Raw genomic sequence first — 19,303 nt, forward strand, 5'->3', positions numbered from 1 at the left:
GGCAGTGGCACCCCACTCCAGTACTCTTGCCTGGAAAATCCCATGGATGGAGGAGCCCGGTAGGCTGCAGTCCATGGGGTCGCTAAGAGTGAAACACAACTGAGCGACTTCACTTTGACTTTTCACTTTCATGCATTGGAAAAGGAAATGGCAACCCACTCCAGTATTCTTGCTTGGAGAATCCGAGGGACGGGGGAGCCTCGTGGGCTGCCGTCTATGGGGTCACACAGAGTCAGACACGACTAAAGTGACATAGCAGCAGCAGCAGTTTGTGTATGTTAATCCCGACCTCCTACTTAATCGCTATCCCTCCCTTTCTCCTTTGGTAATCAGAAGTTTGTTTTCTAAGTCTGTGAGTCTGTTTCTGTTTTGTAAATAAATTCATTTGTATCAGTTTTTAAGATTCTACATATAAGTGAGACATCATATGATGTTTGTATTTCTCTGACTTGACTTCACTTAGAATGATAAATTTACTTTTGAACCTGAACTGTCAGAAGCTTTCATTTTGTAGTTCTTAAATTTTCCTATTGGCTCAAACCAGATAGAAAAACTGGATGACCCGAATCATGGAGGTGTTTTTTTGTTTTTGTCAGCATGCTGTTCATTCTTCTCTCTCTCTCTCTTTTTTTTTTTTTTTTTAACTTTTTGGCCACACCATGTGGTATACGGAATCTTAGTTCCCCAACCAGGGATCAATCAAACCTGCGCCCCTTGCAGTGAAAGTGCAGAGTCTTAACCGCTGGACCACCAGGAAATTCTTAGCAGTGAAGGTTATTGCAAATGACCTTACTCTTAGGATGACTTGGCTTGAGTCCACTCAAATTCTCTTATCATCTCTTGCCAGTAGGAGGCTCTTCTAAAACATTTTAAACTCAGAGAAATCTAAGAGTTTGCTTCATCTCACACTCTTTAATTGAAGGTAGTGGGATGTTGAGAAAATGCCCAAGGTCCCACAGCTGTTTGTGTGGCAAATTTGGAGGGAATCTTCCAAATTTTGGCTGTGAGAGCCCTTCATGAGAGTGAAAAATGACTTCTGAATCATCAAAAAGTAAATACGATCAGCGTAGCTTTATTGGGTTTGTTTATTTGAGGTATATGAATGTCTAATGTGTATTTTTGTTTAAATATTAGCATTCCCGGCAATGTATACCCCGTGATACCCTAAACTAGACAGATGAACCACTCGCATCACTGCCTGTTAAGGGGAATTAATTGTGTACAGGCATTGACAACCTCCCTCTAGGTGAAAGGACATCAGCCCACCAGGATATCCAGGTGTGGATAGCTGTGTCCAGGAAAGGTTGAATGGAATGAGTCCTGAACATTCTGAAAATGTGTACATCAAAGGAATTTCATATGTAAAGCTTCAAAAATTAAAAAAAATCATTTGGCTGTGCCAGGTCTTTGTTGTGGCACATGGCATCTTTGATCTTTCCTGTGGGATGTGGGGTCTTTAGTTGGGGTGTGTGGAATCTAGTTCCCTGATCAGGAATTGAACCTGGGCCCCCAGCATTGGGAGCTAGGAGTCTTAGCCACTGGACCACCAGGGAAGTCCCTCTCATAAATGTTTGTTTACTGGAAGCTTTTAAAATCAAAGAACCCCAGGAAGTCTGATCTCTGTATTTACCAAGTGAGAAATTAGAAGCTGTGATAAGGCTCCACTGTCCCCCCTATAGCTGAAGTCTCCTTTTTACAGGCGCTTATTCTTTTCTTTTCCCTTTTCTATTTCTTATTCACGTGTAATATTGTCAATGCTATTTCATCTTCTAAAATGTCCTCAGATTCAGCGTGTGAAACGAGCAAGTCCCCAAAGGCCATGATGTGTTTTAGAGTCTTTTTTTCTCCTATGCCTCTCAAGATATCTTTCTTGAGTGTGTAATCTCCCCTGTACATATAGATTGTGGATGTCGGATCAAACTCTTGCCTTTTAAATTGCATTTGAGAGGTTCACCAAATATCGTTAGAATTCATGAGCCCAGAGCCCCTGGTGAAGTAACAGGACAGAGTGGGAAGCTGTGTGTACTGTGACCTTCCCCAGTCTTGGTGCTGACTGGGAAAGACCCAGACCCCCAAGGTTACTGACGGTGGGGGCTAGGTTCGATGTGGGCCAAGACGTGATGTCACGTAGCTGTTAGGAGCAACGGGAAGACAGCACGGACAACAGGGGAAATGCTCATTATGCAACTGAAAAAAGCCAACCGCAGGTTGCTTGTTTGCTGTGATTGCAGCAAAGACAGGCTGTAGATGACAGAGGAAAGGGCTGAGTAATGAGAATGCAGCTGGCGGAACTGAGCCCCACTGACAGGAGCCCTCGTTGGTTTTGACAGCCCTGCGGTAGCCGAAGGAATAGACATTTGGACTTGAAACTGCCACAGGTTCAGCAGTATAAGGTGAGTCAAATGAGCAAAGCTCTGGGAGCCAGGCATCACAGCTGGGTGGGAACGCACCTGCTTCGGAACTGATGCCATGCTGCGCAAAAGCAGTGCCACGTCTGACAGTGGGAATAGCATCACTGTTTAGAAAAATTTATCTCTCACCTAACCCAATATGATTGTTTTCTGTCGGGAAAGAGGCCCTGCAGTGTTGACTAGACAAAATGAAACGCTCCCAAGTTTCAGGAGGTGGTTTTCACGGCAACACCAAGCTCTGTCTGTGAGAGAGGCTGATAGCCTTCTTAATCTCTGAAAGTACTTTTGAGTGTGTTTGGCCCAGTCTGCACACCCCACCCCACCCCACCCTGTACGTGCTTCTGGAGGACCTTCCCCGCCCCATCCGGGCGTGGGGCTTGCCAAGCCATGGCCTTGGTGTGTTTCCCTCAGAGGGAGCTGTTTTCCATGGTTGAGGTACGCGCACCACACCATGTTCCAGAGATGTAAGTCACTTTATTTGCTGATCTCTATCTCTTCCTTTGAGGAATGTTCAGTTTTCCAGATGAAATCATTGGAAACAAAATAGGCTGTGCTGCACGTTTGAGCCATTAAAAAAAAAAGTGTTCATGCTTTGTCGGTTGTGTAAAGCAGTGTATTACCTCAGGTCTTACTCTCTGAGCAGCCCCTGTGTGGGAGGTGGCTTGAGGGCTAAAGAAAAGCAGGCAACCCCATCCTTTCTTAGGAGGAACTGACTGGACATACAGGGAGAGCATGAACTGAGGCTGGAGGCCAGAGGGTTCCCAGCAGCCTGTGGGCCCTGCGGGTGGTCGGCCCCCGGGGCTGAGCAGGAGAAGGGCTTCCTGTGTGGCTGGTGGTAGCCAGCCGGCCCTGAGCCACACAGCCCCCACTGTGGTCGCTAAACCAGTTGCGGTTTAGTTCAACGTGTGCAGTGGTGTTTATAGAAGAATTCTAACCACTGGGACCAAGACATCTTCACAGAAATGCCCCAGTAATTTCCCATCTGTGGATCTTCAGTCTGTATGAATCAAAATTGCCCAGACTTTTCACTTCAACTTTTCTCATCCTGAATCCATCTGCTAAGTCACTTCAGTCGCGTCCGACTCTGTGCGACCCCATAGACGGCAGCCCACCAGGCTCCACCATCCCTGGGATTCTCCAGGCAAGAACACTGGAGTGGGTTGCCATTTCATTCTCCAATGCATGAAAGTGAAAAGTGAAAGTGAAGTCGTTCAGCCGTGTCTGACTCTTGGTGACGCCATGGACTGCAGCCTACCAGGCTCCTCCATCCATGGGATTTTCCAGGCAAGAGTACTGGAGTGGGGTGCCATTTTCTAGCAAGTATTTATTGAGTGACTGCTCTGTGATCTTCTGACTTGAGTTTTGAAAGAGTCACTGTGTTGAGAATAAACTGAAAGGCAGGGCAAGGCAGGACACCATGGGGAGATGAGTGCGATCGTGCAGCGGAGAGGTGCTTCCGGCAGGCAGAGCTGTTGGGGTTTCAAGAGGGGCTGGCTGGTCAGTCCTTTTTCGAAGCTGTGGCGCAGTCACGTGGCACAGAGGGCCACACCTTCATTCCTGGCCAGGCCACTGACAAAACAAAGTGATGTATTTTCATTAATGGTTTTTATATCCTAAAAATATTATGTGGTGATAGTCAAAATTTTCAAATAGTTTAGACGGTGATGAGGTAAAATATGGAAGTTTACTCCCCACTGCCACAAGTTTGAGACCCACTGGGACTTTCTGCACATTGACATACTTTGGGGGTTTTTTTGGCTGCACTGGGTCTTAGCGCTGGTGTATGGGATCTAGTTTCCTTACCAGGGAGCGAAGCTGGGCACCTTGCATCGGGAGTGCAGAGTCTTAACCTCTAGACCACCAGGGAAGTCCCCCGATTGTGCTTTAATACCAGTGGGGTCAGACTGTGTCTGCGGTGTCACACTTGATTCCACTTGACATGCAGGAACACGGTTGCGTCCTTCACCCACGGCTGCACACAGTCCCCTGCCCCTTCTCTGGCTGCCTGTGTTCCACTCCAGGGCTGTATTAGCACTTTTGATTCTTGATGCACAGTGAGGTGGCTTTCGATATCTTATTCTTCCTGCTATTAAAATCAGTATCACCGTGAATACCTACCTACCTTTGACCTTTGGGTGAGTTTATCTGTAGGAAAAGTTTTAGAAGAACTAGTTGGATCAAAGGCTAGGTGTTTCTTTTTTGTCATATATATCACATGTTGAGAGGTAGCGCAGGTAAGGACAGGTATGGAAGGCCATGCATATGCGTGCTTGCTTTTCAGTAGTGCATCTTACAGCTACTTGAGGCTTGAATTTTTATCAGTTAGCAGATAGAAGATCTGAGTTGCCATGCAGCTCCATTCCTCCCTGGAGTCCTTAGGGACACCTCAGGCAAGTCTGTGGGCTCCTGCCCTGCTGGGGCTGCTGCTAGGACCTTTGTTCCCAGGGGCCGCCCTCTGCTGGAAAGGCCCCTCCCCTGTCCTTTACACACTTTACACCCACTTGCTCTTCACCTTGGGTCCTCAGAGAGGCATGATCATTCTGCGTCCATAAGAGCTTCCCTCCACTCTCTTACAGCACCTCATTTATCTCTGTTCTAGCCCTGTTCACACTCGCAGCTGTTTTTACCTTACTGTGTGTCAGTCTGCCCTACTCGGACACCAGGCCTGCGTGTGCAGGGACTGTGTCAGTCCTGTGCATTGCTCCATCCGTGGGACTCTGAGTGACTGGCACGTAGTAAGTTCTCAAACATCAGTGTGTAGAATGAATGGAAGATCCACTCCTTACTGAAGGAATGATTCTCCCCTCACTCTGGGCCAGATAGTGGCTTAGAAGAAATTGTAGGTACTTCATTAATCAATAAAGAATCTCCCACCCTGGACAAGGAGGGAGGAACAAACCCTAGACGCCGCATATGTTCATGGCCAAGCCTACAGGGCAGCACAGGCCAGGCTAGGGTTGTGTGTGGGCAGCAGCGAGGATGCCTCCCTTTTTCTCTGCCTTCTGAAGTCACTGAGGATTAGAGGTGGCTTCTCCAGGGCCGACTTTGAGGGTAGATGAGGCGCTAATGGTAAAGAACCTGCCTGCCAGTGTGGGAGACATGAGTCATGGGTTTGATCTCTGGGTCGGGAAGATCCCCTGGAGGAGGGCATGGCAACCCACTCTAGTATTCTTGCCTGGAGAATCCCATGGACAGAGGAGCCTGGTGGGTTACAGTCCATGGGGTCGCAAAGAGTCAGACATGACTGAGTGATTTAGCATGCACACGCAAGCTACATGCGCCTTTTCTCAGAATGTTCTTGCTTTATAGTAATAGCCTTTTGACCTAATGAGCTGTTCTGTTTCTTTTTCTTGGAACAAATTAAGGGCATTAAGGGGGAGCTGAATGTACTTATGTAATGTGTCCTATTACTTACCTGATATCTTTTATCAGGCCCAAATGGGAGGAGAGAAGTTATGCCAGCTCCCAGGTTGGACCAAGGGCACCCTTGGCTGCCTCCGTTAACCTTTGAGATTCTGCCCACCGTTTTAGCCAGTGGCTCTGACTAGGGGCTTGCCAGGTGGTGCTAGTGGTAAAGAACCCATCTGCTAAGAGACATAAGAGATGCGGATTCAATCCCTGGGTTGGGAAGATCCCTGGAGGAGGGTGTGGCACCCACTCCAGTACCCTTGCTTGGAGAATCTCATGGACAGAGGAGCCTGGTGAGCCGTGGCCCATAGGGTCGCAAAAAGTTAGACATGACTAAAACAACTTAGTACATACTGACTCAAAGTGTTTACATCCATCAGCAGCTGAAGTCACCGGAACCTAGAGATCTGGGAACTTTTTCCCCCACCTCAGTCCATGCCTGGATCCCTGAAGACAGTCTCTTAGAATGTATTCAGCAGTCATCTTCTGAGGGTCTGCTGTGTACCCAGGTTACACATGGGGGACCACGGATGTGTTTATCAGTAGTGGGAGGAGAAGGGCCAATGATTTGTACATCTTTACCTTAGGATTTTCTTGTTCTCAAGTCTCAATTTGTTTTTTCTACACTTTTGATGGGAAGATAAGGTTCCAGGACAGCTCAGTTCAGTCGCTTAGTCGTGTCCAACTCTTTGCGACCCCATGGATTGCAGCACGCCAGGTTTCCCTGTTTATCACCAATTCCTGGAGCTTGCTCAGACTCTTGTCCATCGAGTTGGTGATGCCATCCAACCATCTCATCCTCTGTCACCCCCTTCTCCTCCCGCCTTCAATCCTTCCCAGCATCAGGGTCTTTTCCACTGAGTCAGCTCTTCACATCAGGTGGCCAAAGTATTGGAGCTTCAGCATCAGTCCTTCCAATGAATATTCAGGGTTGATTTCCTTTAGGATTGACTGGTTTGATCTCCTTGCAGTCCAAGGGACTCTCAAGGGTCTTCTCCAGCACCACAATTCGAACGTATCACTTCTTTGGCGCTCAGCCTTCTTTATGGTCCAAGTCTCACATCCATACATTACTACTGGAAAAATCATAACTTTTATTATATGGACCTTTGTCAGCAAAGTGATGTCTCTGCTTTTTAATATGCTGGCATTTCATAGGCTCTTAATCGATCTTGGGCAGAACTGATCTTCTGTTAGTGTCTAAGCCAGGACTGAACCCAAGCAAAAAATGACTTCCTGAAAGTGAACTTTTCAGGTGTCAAGTTGCTTCTCTGCCCAGAGCAAGCACCGCTCTCCTCTGCATCTGCTCCCTGGGGCTGGCCAGGCAGCTTAGCCAGTGGCTTGATTTGGCCGCTTTGAGACTCGCCTGAGCCAGAGCTCAGATATTCCCTGAGAAGCCTGAAACAGAGACCAGCTGCTCTGGTTAGAAAACTCTCTGCTGCTGCAGTCGTGGGCTGGGGTGCTTCTAGGAGAGCCTTGGCTCAGAGCATGGGATCCCACCGGAAGGGGATGCTGTGAGGTGCAGCACCAGGGCCCCAGCCTGCGAAGCCTGCCCAGCCATTGCAATATCCAGGGTCAGGAGGACACGCTGCCTCTGTGGCTGTGGAGCAGAGGTCCTGCCAGCGTGCGGCCAGGTAGAGTGAATGTGTGGCACTCGGGCCACTCTGCCTGCTTACGGAGTCATCGTGTAGGGTGCTTGGCCGCAAGGCACCGTAACTTGCTCTTGAGAATAGGGGGCTATGTTCAAGTTTGGAAGCTGGAAATCCATCAGATTAAACCTTTTAATCCACAGTTAGATCTTAGGTTATAAGACACCTAATTTATTTAAAATTGAGATTGTTTCTAGAAAACATCTTAGTATCATAGAGAATAGTACCTTTGTAAGCAGACACAGTTGGTGTCCTGCTTGGGTGATCATGGACCAGTTACCTAGCCTCCCTTAACCTCAGTTTTATCAGCTGTAAAGTATAGATGAAAGTTATTATACCTGCTATCTAATAATAATTGCATTGTGACTTAGTACATGTCACTTACTGGGGACCATGCACTGTTCTCCCGGTATGTCTGGCCGTGTTGGACCCTCACAGTAATTCTGTGATACGAGTTACATTATTGTCTCTTGTTGACAAGATAAGGCCATTGAGGTACAGAGTTAGGTACCTTGCCCACTGTTGCCTGGCTAATGAGTAGCATGTCTGGGCCTAGAACAGTCTTGCCCTGTAAGTGTAACAGTGTAGATCACTCTGCCTTCTCCCTCCCATGTCTCAGCTGTCTCCTGACTATGGTAGGAGCGTTTCAGATCTCTGGCTGTGAGATCTCAATGCAGGGTGCTGTGAAGGAGGCTTGGGTCTCACTCTGTCGCTAAGAAGTCAGGGAATCTCGTGGGGCTGTGGATGGGTCATTCCATCAGTGTGATTTGTGCTTGTGAATGTAGCGGGAGTCCTTCAACTTCTTCCTTCTAGCAGGGGAAATTATCACCCCATTGCCCTCACTTGGATTTAGATCATTGAATCATTGCTCAGAGACGATCACTTTAGCTTGTTTGTCTTTACTCCTTCTAGCTGACCCTCACACAGACTGTGTCAGAATAAACTGGTCTGAATCCAGGGCCTCAGAGGCTGAGATGAGCCAGTCATGGGAAGAGGGAAACAGCTCCCAACACAGGCAAAGCCTGGCGGGAACTGGAGAGTGGAGTCAGGTGTCAGAGATGGATTATTTCCACTCACGTTTTGCCCCAGGTCCTCGTCGTGTGGGATGAGTAGGACACTCTAGAACAGGGTGAGCCCAGAGATGCAGCGACTCTGTTTTTGCCTGTTCTCCTCGCAGGGTCTCTGCCCCTTTCTCCAAGGGATGAGGCATTAAGGTTATCAGCCAGTTGATTTAAGTATGCAGACTGTTCTTCAGAAAGCTTTTCGAAGTCTTCAGTAAGATGTTGCAAAGGTTTACTTGTTAATGTGAAATTCACACCACACATATAACGTGCACATGTCTGTCAGCGCCGAGTTTGGGATGTGCTGACTTTCTTCCACCTGAAGGAGACGTTGTGGACTGCTGCACTGAAGGCAGTCATGGAGACGGAAGTTGTGAAATGGAGACGGCTTGCTTCTTCACATTGGGGATTGAAAACCTGCAATGTCGCGTTTTTTGTTTTATAGGTGTGTCCCCAGATTTTGAGCATCTGAAGCGGACCTCTAATCTAAGCACTCCCTGCTGCTCCTCACCCTTTGGAGAGATGTCTGTCACTTACGATGATTCCGTTGGAGTCGAAGTGTCCAGCGACAGCTTCTGGGAGGTAATGCCCATGATTTCTTCTGGATGAATGCAGAGACCAAGCCAGTGGTGCCTGACACCCCCTCTTTATTGACTGGGGCTGGGGTGATGAGATGAACATACACCAAAACCAGCCAGACCTCTGATCTAAGTGGCAGTGAGTATGGCCTAGCTCTCTGTGAGGATGGTAAACTTAACTTGCTAGAAAAGTTTGATAACAGAAGAGGTTCGAGGTGTTCATTAAGGTCTAATCAGTTTGTCTGTTCTCATAGCTTCCTTTCCATGCTCAACCCTGTTGTGACTTGAAATGACATACGCTGGTTACCAGGCTTGGTCTCAGTAGCGACGTCACTCTTGAGTTTTGTAGAAAAATGGGTGGTGGTGATGTGATGCCAGGTTGGCCACGCAGACAAGTGGCCCGCAGGCTGAACAAACGCCCTTGGGCTTCTGGGAGCATCTTCTCCTCTGTCTGTGCCTGTGAATTCCTGTCCTAATCAGATTATGTTGTGGCTTGGGTTTTTTGTTTGTGTTTTAGTGGAGATCATTCTTCCTGAGTCCCACTTACTTCTTTGTTGTTGTTTTGTCGCTTGGTCGTGTCCGACTCTTTGTGACCCCATGGCTTGCCAGGCTCCTCTGTCCATGGGATTTCCCAAGCAACAGTTACTGGAGCGAGTTGCCATTTCCTTCTCCAGGGGATCTTCCCGACCCAGGGATCTTCCCCACATCGCCTGCACTGGCAGGCAGATTCTTTACTGCTGAGCCATTGGGCACTTACTTCTTACCTGCTGGATAAAACAGAGTCCATGAAATCTTGTTTATGTGGCTACTTGGGCTTCCCAGGTAGCTCAGTGGTAAAGAATCCGGTTTCCAGTGCAGGAGGTGCAAGTTTGATTCTTGGGTGGGGAAGATCCCCTGGAAAAGGAAATGGCAACTCACTCCAGTATTCTTGCCTGGGAAACCCCATGGACAGAGGAGCCTGGGGGGCTACAGTCCATGGGGTCACAAAAGAGTTGGACATGACTTAGCAACTAAATGTGTGTCAAAATCCCTGGAACCATCCCAGCAGCTGTGGGCTTAGTGGAAACAGCACTGGCTTTGTAGTTGGAAAGCTCCGGGTTCTGATCCCAGCTGTGCCATTACTAGCCATCTGTGTGACCTTGGGCAAGTTGCTTGACTGATCTGAAGGTGAAGTGTGAAGGTGAAGGTGAAGTCTCTCAGTCGTGTCTGACTCTTTGCGACCCCATGAACTGCAGCCCACCAGGCTCCTCTGTCCATGGGATTCTCCAGGCAAGAGTACTGGAGTGGGTTGCCATGTCCTTCTCCAGGGGATCTTCCCGACCCAGGGATTGAACCCAGGTCTCCTGCATTGGAGGTAGATGCTTAGTGTTTTCAGCTCTAAGAGGGATGATGGTACTGGTCTTCAAGGGAGGCTGCCACCATGAAACAAGAATGGCAACATCGGAATCCTGTGATGCTTTCCTGAGACAAAAGGCCCAAGTGCTGCAGAGCCCCATGATGGAGCCTGTGTTTTGCTGGAGACAAACATGGAGTTCTGTGAATTTAATTAGGTGTGCGATTTTGTCTAACATCAAATGCTATCAGTATTACAGTATTAACACAGACAAGTGATCACAGGAGCCCAGCTCAAACTTCTCTGAACACTTTTCTTCTCTGTGTACTGGGGGAAAGGTCATCATTGCCTTTTAGCTGACTACTTTATTTTATTACAAGTCAGTGTTTATTGAGCACCTACTGTGTGCTAGGCCCCGTGAGTTCCCATGGGAAGTATGACTGCCTGAGTCCCTGTTCCTCAGCAACTTCCTGGTGGGGATCTGGGCTGGAGCTCAGTCTCGGTAGCCAGAGAGGCATGTGTGATCTGGGAAACACCTCAGCAAAGGCAGCAACAGAGTTGTGGGCACATCCCAGCCGCTCAGCAGCAGCGGCCCCTTGGCCTGGTCAGGTGCACTCGCACGGCATGCAGGAGGATTGGTTGTGAAGCTGGATCAGAACAGGCAGTTCTGAGATGCAGGTGGAGGTGCCTTGGGGACGTGACTGGGATTCAGGACCTGCACGGCCCATAGGCAGGTCTGGGTTCACAGACAGTTGGGCCCTGGAGCCCGTGGCATGGCCAGCATCGTGGAAGCCCTCGGGGACCCTGCGCTGACTGCAAAGCCTTCCTGTGAGCTCCTGTGAAGCCAGCCTTTAGAAATGCAGGTCCTCATCCGTCTCAATGCTGATCTGAAACTATTGGCAGAACCCTTTACAGTCATGGGGAAACCTCCTGTTTGGGAACTGTGGTAACAGTGCCATTGGAGCGCGGTGGCAGTACAGGGAGGCTAGCGCACACAAAAGGCCTCTTGAGGGATGGACCTGGAGAGGCCAGGGACAGGTTCAGACACAGGCTTTGGGACCAAGTGGCCTGGCTGTGACTCCCTGCCTTGTCAATTACTCTGTCTGTGTGTGTGTGTGTGTGTGTAGCTTTAGGCAAGTTACTACTTTTTCTTATCCTCAAATTTCCCAATCTGTAAAATGGGGATAATAACAGTAGCCACATCCTAGCATTGTGAGAGTTAGGGAATGAAAGTAAAAGTGAAAGTCACTCAGTCGTGTCTGACTGTTTGTGACCCCATGGACTCTACAGTCCATGGAATTCTCCAGGCAAGAATACTGGAGTGGGTAGCTGTTCCCTTCTCCAGCGGATCCTCCCAACCCCAGGATCCAACCTTGGTCTTCTGCATTGCAGGCAGATTCTTTACCACCTGAGCCACCAGGGCAGGGAAGCCCGAGTTAGGGAATGAATACGTGTAAAGTGAACTGGACATGGAACAACAGACTGGTTCCAAATAGGAAAAGGAGTACATCAAGGCTGTATATTGTCACCCTGCTTATTTAACTTCTATGCAGAGTACATCATGAGAAACGCTGGACTGGAAGAAACACAAGCTGGAATCAAGATTGCCGGGAGAAATATCAATAACCACAGATATGCAGGTGACACCACTCTTATGGCAGAAAGTGAAGAAGAACTAAAAAGCCTCTTGATGAAAGTGAAAGAGGAGAGTGAAAAAGTTGGCTTAAAGCTCAACATTCAGAAAACAAAGATCATGGCATCCGGTCCCATCACTTCATGGGAAATAAATGGGGAAACACTGGAAACAGTGTCAGACTTTATTTTTTTGAGCTCCAAAATCACTGCAGATGGTGACTGCAGCCATGAAATTAAAAGACGCTTACTCCTTGGAAGAAAAGTTATGATCAACCTAGATAGCATATTCAAATGCAGAGACATTACTTTGCCGACTAAGGTCCGTCTAGTCAAGGCTATGGTTTTTCCTGTGGTCATGTATGGATGTGAGAGTTGGACTGTGGAGAAGGCAGAGTGCTGAAGAATTGATGCTTTAGAACCGTGGTGTTGGAGAAGACTCTTGAGAGTCCCTTGGACTGCAAGGAGATCCAACCAGTCCATTCTGAAGGAGATCAACCCTGGGATTTCTTTGGAAGGAATGATGCTAAAGCTGAAACTCCAGTACTTTGGCCACCTCATGAGAAGAGTTGACTCATTGGAAAAGACTCTGCTGCTGGGAGGGATTCGGGGCAGGAGGAGAAGGGGATGACAGAGGATGAGATGGCTGGATGGCATCACGGACTCGATGGACGTGAGTCTGAGTGAACTCCGGGAGTTGGTGATAGACAGGGAGGCCTGGCATGCTGCAATTAATGAGGTTGCAAAGAGTTGGACACGACTGAGCAACTGAACTGAAAGTGGTGTCAGGCATCAAAACAGGTGCTGGCTAGGAGCTCTGTCCCTCTGATGCAGGGGTGGGGGTCATCACACACATACAATGTATAATCTGTTTCTGTAGGGGTGTTGGTCAGCACTGTCTTCATAACCCAGTTGATGTCAGCAACTTCAGAAACTTAAGTAGCTAAATATAGTTCTATTATAGAAGTCTTCAGCTGCTTGTTAAAAAAATAAAATGTAGGTGAAAGTTGCAGTGTGTATTGTCAGCATATATTAAGTCAAGTGGCTTGAACCAGCACTGTCACTGATGTAAACCCCTAGGCTCCCTGTTAACTGCAGTGTCAGTAGACGAGAACATCTTTGTCCAAGGGATACAAAGGCAGATGGGTTTATTTTCTAGACAGGCTCTGCTCATCTGGTGGCACTGTCCCTGACACCGCTCTTCAGCTCGCACAGAGCATCAGTGCCTCTCCCCGCTCCCGCCCACCTTGACGGTTGTGCCCTGAGTAGAGGTGTGATTGCTCAACCGAACCAGCTCTGAGCAACCCAAGTGCATGCCTCCAGCTGCACGTCTCCAGGCTGCCAGCAAGGTCCCTCTTTCCTGTGGAAGGCCACTTCTCACTGGTGTGACCCCACAGGACTGTTGTACAAATCTAAGGAAAGCACTGAAGTCTCGAGGTGGAAGCCCTTTTGTGCCTGATTTTACCCCCTTCCACCACAAGGTGCTAATAACTGAACAACCCAGCACATAGCTGGGTCATGCTGGCTTCTTCTGCATGCTGGCTGTGTGCCTGCACAGGAGAGACGTGGCCATTCCCTGCAGGAACCTGTGGTTGTGACTTTCAGAAACAAGCTCCCTGAGGCAGGAGACGCAGGGATCATTGTGCCAGGCGCTGTAGAATTTGCTGGGGCACACGGGGGCCAGTGGGGCTCCCCCTGGAGGAGGGGGCAGGAAAGGTGGCATGGAAGATGGGCAGGGTCAGTGCTAAGCACTCAGATGTTCACCAGATGGACGAATGAACAAGGGGCGCTCTTGGGAGGAGGAGGGATTACTCACAGGGACATATGAGCCAGTTAGTAATTAGTTGGGACACTTTCTGTATCCCCAACACTGCAACACTGTAGGAAATGATTCAGAAGTGAGCAGGGTGGGGGGCTGATCCCCACAGTGGAGGAGCTGGAGGAGAAAGGACGGTGGCTTCCACGGAGAGCGAGGGCAGTGAGGTCAAGCTGCAGCTCTGCCCTCGGTGTCATGGCGTTCAGAGAAGGGCCCGCTGCTGGCCTCACCAGAGAAGGTGTGTGGGGCAGGTGGGGCTGGGAACCAGAGGAGGGACAGCATTCTAGGCCAGAGCAGTGTCTGGAGATTGCAGTGAGCATGGTCCTGCAGAGGCTGAGGGTCTTGACCTCTTTGGAGCCAAGGGCCTGTTTGGGGGCTGAGCAGTCATGTGGGTACAGATAGGTTGAGGCTGAGTGGAGGTGGTTCCCCAAGAGGGTGACTCCGTTAGCCGCCAATTGGCTGGAGTTGGAGCCTGGCCCATCCTGCCCACAGGCTTCCCAGCGGGGCATGGGTGGGTCGGTTGCTTCTGGCGAGTCCTCTAGCTCACTCAGGGAACCTGCAGGCGTGCCCCCATGTCTCCAATTCCAGGCCCTGCCTTGGGTCCCCTCTCTAGCTCTGGAGGCTGGGGCACAGGGAGAGCCGAGGCTGCAGGCCATGGCGCTTTCCCAGTGCCACTGGGGAAGCCTGGCTGCCCTCTGCCCTGGCAGGTTCTGGGAACATGACAGCAGGTTTGGGCCCAGGCCTCAGTCTCTGAGGGCTCCTGAGGGCCAGGCTAGGAGAGCAGACTGCTGATTTCTTGGTCCTAGCCCTGCAGCTGGCTCACATCCCTGAAGAGGATCCCTGTTCAGCTGTGAGCAGTGGTGCCATTATCAGCTCAGGCCTCCCCGGATGACGCCAGGCTGGGGCTGGCCTGTGAGCACTCTCCATCGGCACAGGGAGCCTTGGAGAAGAGTATTTTGGAGATGAAGAGAACATAAATGTCTTGCTGTAGAACATTAGCCCCAAGGATTTGCCACATGACTAGTGTTTGCCGGCTGCTTCAGAGAAGGTTCTCTCTGCAGTTCCTCTCAGACTTCAGCACTGTGGACTTGGCACAGCACATGAGAATATCTCCTCGGGCATCAGGGTTTTGTCTGGAAAGCCGTCCGTGTAGGATGGGATGCCCTGTTCCCATCCTTCAAGACCAGTTTTGTAAGTAACATTTAGAAGATGCTGCTGCCCCAGGTTGTAAAGCCTGATTTGGCATCTACCACAATCCAGGCCCTGGGCTGAGTCCTAAGGTCCTGAAATGAGTGCACAGTCTTGGGACCCCAGAGCCAACATTCGCCGTGGTGGGCAGTCCTGGACAGCAGCGCGGGTGCTGTGAGTGGAAGCGGGAGGGGGTAAAAGTGGTATCTCCTTGCCTCTGGGCAGTAGTGGTCCTTCCACGTGTCCTCTGCATCCTCCTGCCCACACACACAGATCTGGGGGGCCCACCCCTCACAGCAGCCCTGCTGCAGGGGTGTCGGCCTCCTTGTCCCGCAGTGCTCGGACAGAGCACCCAGCAGGCTGCTGGCTTGCCTTTATTTCACCACAGTTTCCAAATAGATCCATCGATTCATTCTTACAAGCAAGCCCTGGTATCTGTTGAGCCATGACCAAGGCTTAGGGCACCAGCCTCCCCGTCCCACCAGATGTTCCACCTGTTGTCCTCCATGCAGCCAGGATAGCCCATCAGAAAAGCAACCCTGCGTGATTCTTGCCCTGCGTGGGAAGCTTCACTTTTCTGCGTTGCCTTCAAAGTGAAACCATGAGTTTTGTGTGGCTAGGACTTGAGCATGTGCTGGGAGCTGCCGGACGCCAGGAGCTCTGCCTCGGGCTCCAGCCACACTGAACAGTGACTTTTGCCACCCCCTGCACCCCACACCTGGGTATGTGCACACTGCCAGGCCATCGAGCTGTGTGCACGTAAGCTATGTGTTTCTGGTCTGTGTGCTGTCTGTGAGATCTAACCCAGGGTGAAGAGTTTAGTGAAAATCAGTGATAGGGGCTGGCACTGTTGCACACTTGCTCTATGCCAGGCCCCTGCCCTGCTTTCCGTGGGCGCTTGCAGTCCTCACCACTGCCTCTGCGATTGTAAGCTCCGCTTTACAGGTGGGGAAACTGAGGCCCAGGTGGGGATTGTGCCAGCTGGGGGCTCAAGCTGCTGCTCTCTAGAATGCACTCCTGCCTCTGCTTGCAGCCGCCTGGGAGTGAGAAGAGACATGTTCATTTGCAGAGATGCCACATACTCAAATGCCTCTGCTTCGGCGTGAAGTTGCCCCTTGTCTGGGTTCAGCCCTGGCGCCAACATTCATTGCTGTAAAACCCTGAGGGCTCAGAGGAAAGAGACGATCTGCTCAGAGTCCTGGGAGGAACAGGCGTTGCTAATCCCTGCTTCCCAGGGAGGCCGTGAGGACTAAAGATAGCGTCTGCAGGGCCAGGGGCCAAATGACTCCCGAGCCCAGCTGGTCCTAATGTGTCTCCTCTTCACGCGTGAACAGCACACCTGTGGAGACAGGTAACGGCAGACAAATCAGGTGGTCTTTCCTCTGCTTACTGCAGGCTTGTACCTCCCCTGTCTAAACACCATTGTTCTAAACGCCCAGTAAAGAATCACTCCATTTTTTCCTGGAAAGAATTGACCAGTCAAGATTTTTTGCCATTAAGCTTATCCTCTGAAGATTAATTTTTATTTTCTCACTTGATTTCAGTGATGGCAAAAGTAACTTGTGTAAGCCCTGTGGGAGAAAACATTTTCTATTTCTACTCAGTAACAAACAGAAATGCATGCTTTTAGAACTGGAGAAGTCCTGAGAGCTCAAGCAGCCTGTGGTGGCTTAGCCCCATTGAGACATCTTTATACAAAAGTGTGGTTTGGGTGCAGTGAGCTTAGTGCTGAGGGACCCAGGTACAGAGGTGGGGTGAAGGAGCTGTGTCCTTTGGGGCAGGGTTTTTTGTGTTTTTTAAACGGGAGTCATGAAAGGTGGACCGGGGGCCCGGGGAGGGTGGGGCACTGAGGAAGCAGCAAGTTGAGGAGGGGAGGCATGGAAGGGGGTGCTACCTGGAGGAGCTGCTGTTCTCACTTTTCCAGTCTGACAATTTCTACGCTAGATCATTTGGCTTTTCACCCTGGGTGTTCTTTCACTGCTGGAGTTTCTGCCAGAAGCGGCTTGGTCTTCAGTGAGCCCTTACTTACAGAGCTGGAACCGATCTCCCTGTCTGGGTTGGCGGCAGCTCTCACAGCAAGGAGGTGCCACTCACACAGCGCCTGCTGGAGTGCGGGGGAATGGACGAGGGCAGTGAGCTGCCACCAGGCAGCCAAGTGCTCCTGCCACTTCACAGGCGCTTGGCTGAAGCAGTGTGTGCATGCACGCGTGCCAGGGAGACGGAGCTCCGTGCAGGGTCTTCGGGGCAGTGGCTCACAGGTGGGGCATGTTCTGTGCTCAGGCAAGTCCCCAGGCATCACTGGGCCTTTATCCTGACATCTGAGCAACGTTTCCTGGAGGGGCAGAGTGCAGTGAGCCTGGCCAGCCAGTCTTGAGGAGTTGAGATCTGAAACAAAGTTTGTTTAAACACATCTTTCCTCTCTACGTTATTTTGTTCTGTCTTTGAGTTATGTCTGCAAATTGGAATCTCTCAGTTTCCCCTTCATCCATTTTTCAGTTTGTCATTTTGAGCATTTAGATTAAAGGATGATAATGCAGTCATCTTTAACGTTGTTGAAGTTCGGGGTTTGTGCTATAACACAGAACAGCAAAAGGTGCCTTGCAGGGTAATGAGCCTCATCTTCTTCACCCTCCTACTTGAGTATAAATTCCAGGAACAGGAGGTGAGTCTGGGAAATGTTGGGGGTGAGAACTGAAAACGAGGAGTTGAGCCAGAGCACACAGGTCGGGCTCGAGGAGGCTGGAAACGGTACTGTTAATGAACAACAGCAGTGGCAGGCTGGCAAGGACCCTCCATGTCTGACCCTCTCGGGGCCCTGGTGAACTGCATTAATATCCTGTTTTGAGAATAAGGAGCCTGGTCAGGTTTAGGGTAGCGCTGAGGTGAGGAGCTCCAAGACCTTCTGTTCCAGGGCAGGGTGAGTTGGGAGCCCACATTGGGGGGGAGCAGGAGGCAGGTTGGAGAACTAGGGGGTGGGATCCTGTAGAAACGAGGGCACCCAGAGACGGTTTGAGCGCAAGGCACAGAGCTCACGGTTCTCCAAGGACACCCCTCACTCTTTGGTGTTTACAAGCATGTGCCACAGATCTTACGGCCTTAAGATCAGCTGTGACCTCCTGTTCGGAAAGGGAGGTTCAGACTAGGGGCTGGGGGAGACTGAAGAAGGCTGCTTGAGAAAGAGGCACTGTTGGCGTGAACGGATGTGGCATCTGCTGAATACTCCGCAGATGTGAGTGGGAAGCATGGCACAGCAGGGCCGCTCCCGGAGCAGCCCCCCAGCTGCCTGGACACCAGAGACTTATAGAGAAACTGACCTGGGGCTGAATCTGACTGGAAGCCGGAGGAGTGCTGTGAAAGAACCGCAAGGCTCTTCTGCTGGTCTGTGCTTGGCAGAATTAGTGGTTCATTTGTCATCTGTGGAGTGTGTATCTGATGATGTGTTCTGAGAGCTGATTTTTAGCTTTCATGGGGAGAGCTCAAGAACTCATTGGATTGAGAAAAATGAATAAAGGAGCATGACTTACTGCATTGCCTGTGCCTCTCGCTGGGCACTCAGCAACTTCTCAGTCCCCTCATGTCTACACAGAATGGAACCTCCACTCCCAGCACCATTCAGGCATTGAAAACACGTTAGAGGGTGCCCTCTATGCTCCTGGCATGGTGGAGGGAGGAGAATAAAGGCACAGTCCTGCCTGCTAACCCCCCATGTTGCCACATTTTGCATGTGACAGCAGATACTGCTGCAAGAGTAACAGAGAGGGGACCTTCCCGGAGGGGTGGCATGGCATGGAGCTCATGCCCTGTGGGCCTCAACCTCAAGCCTTCAAAAAGCAGCCTTGCCCCAGAGGTCCCTTCTGCTCTTATCTCAGACTTCGCCCTCCTCCAGGCAGCCCTGACCACCTAGAGTGTTCCTTCCAGAAGTGGTCACCATCTGTAATTGTTACTTGACCCTGAATCCCACAAAAGCAGAGACCACGACACTTTGTTCACCACTGCATCCCTGTCCCTGGCATGGTGGTTGGCACACAGTAGGTGTTCACCCCATATTTGTGACTGGCAAGAGGGTATTGCTAGACCCTCAATCATTGAGTCATGAGTGCTCCAAGAGGTAGCCAGCCAGCTGGTGGCATTGACAGACTATTTAATTAGAAATCCTGGAATTGTGATGGTCCCTCAGAGATCATCTGATCCTGTCTCCTCTCTTCCTGTTGTGTCTGAATGGACAAC

The 19,303-nt window shown here is 50.2% G+C and overlaps 1 protein-coding gene across 4 annotated transcripts in view; it reads left to right on the forward strand.

The window, feature by feature from the left end:
- Positions 1-19,303, forward strand: part of PACSIN2 (protein kinase C and casein kinase substrate in neurons 2) — a 112,103-nt gene that overhangs the window by 66,973 nt on the left and 25,827 nt on the right. For 3 of the 4 annotated variants that reach the window (XM_040233154.1, XM_040233157.1, XM_040233155.1), the window contains exon 2: positions 8,975-9,111. In XM_040233154.1, the coding sequence (XP_040089088.1) occupies positions 9,052-9,111 (60 nt within the window). In that variant the 5' untranslated portion in view covers positions 8,975-9,051. Of the gene's footprint in view, positions 1-2,118; positions 2,394-8,974; positions 9,112-19,303 lie in introns of those variants that run through there. The other variant, XM_040233156.1, reaches the window with a different exon arrangement.

The sequence above is a fragment of the Oryx dammah genome, unplaced genomic scaffold (assembly GCF_014754425.2).
Source record: "Oryx dammah isolate SB20612 unplaced genomic scaffold, SCBI_Odam_1.1 HiC_scaffold_29, whole genome shotgun sequence".
NCBI classification, from domain to species: Eukaryota; Metazoa; Chordata; class Mammalia; order Artiodactyla; family Bovidae; genus Oryx; species Oryx dammah.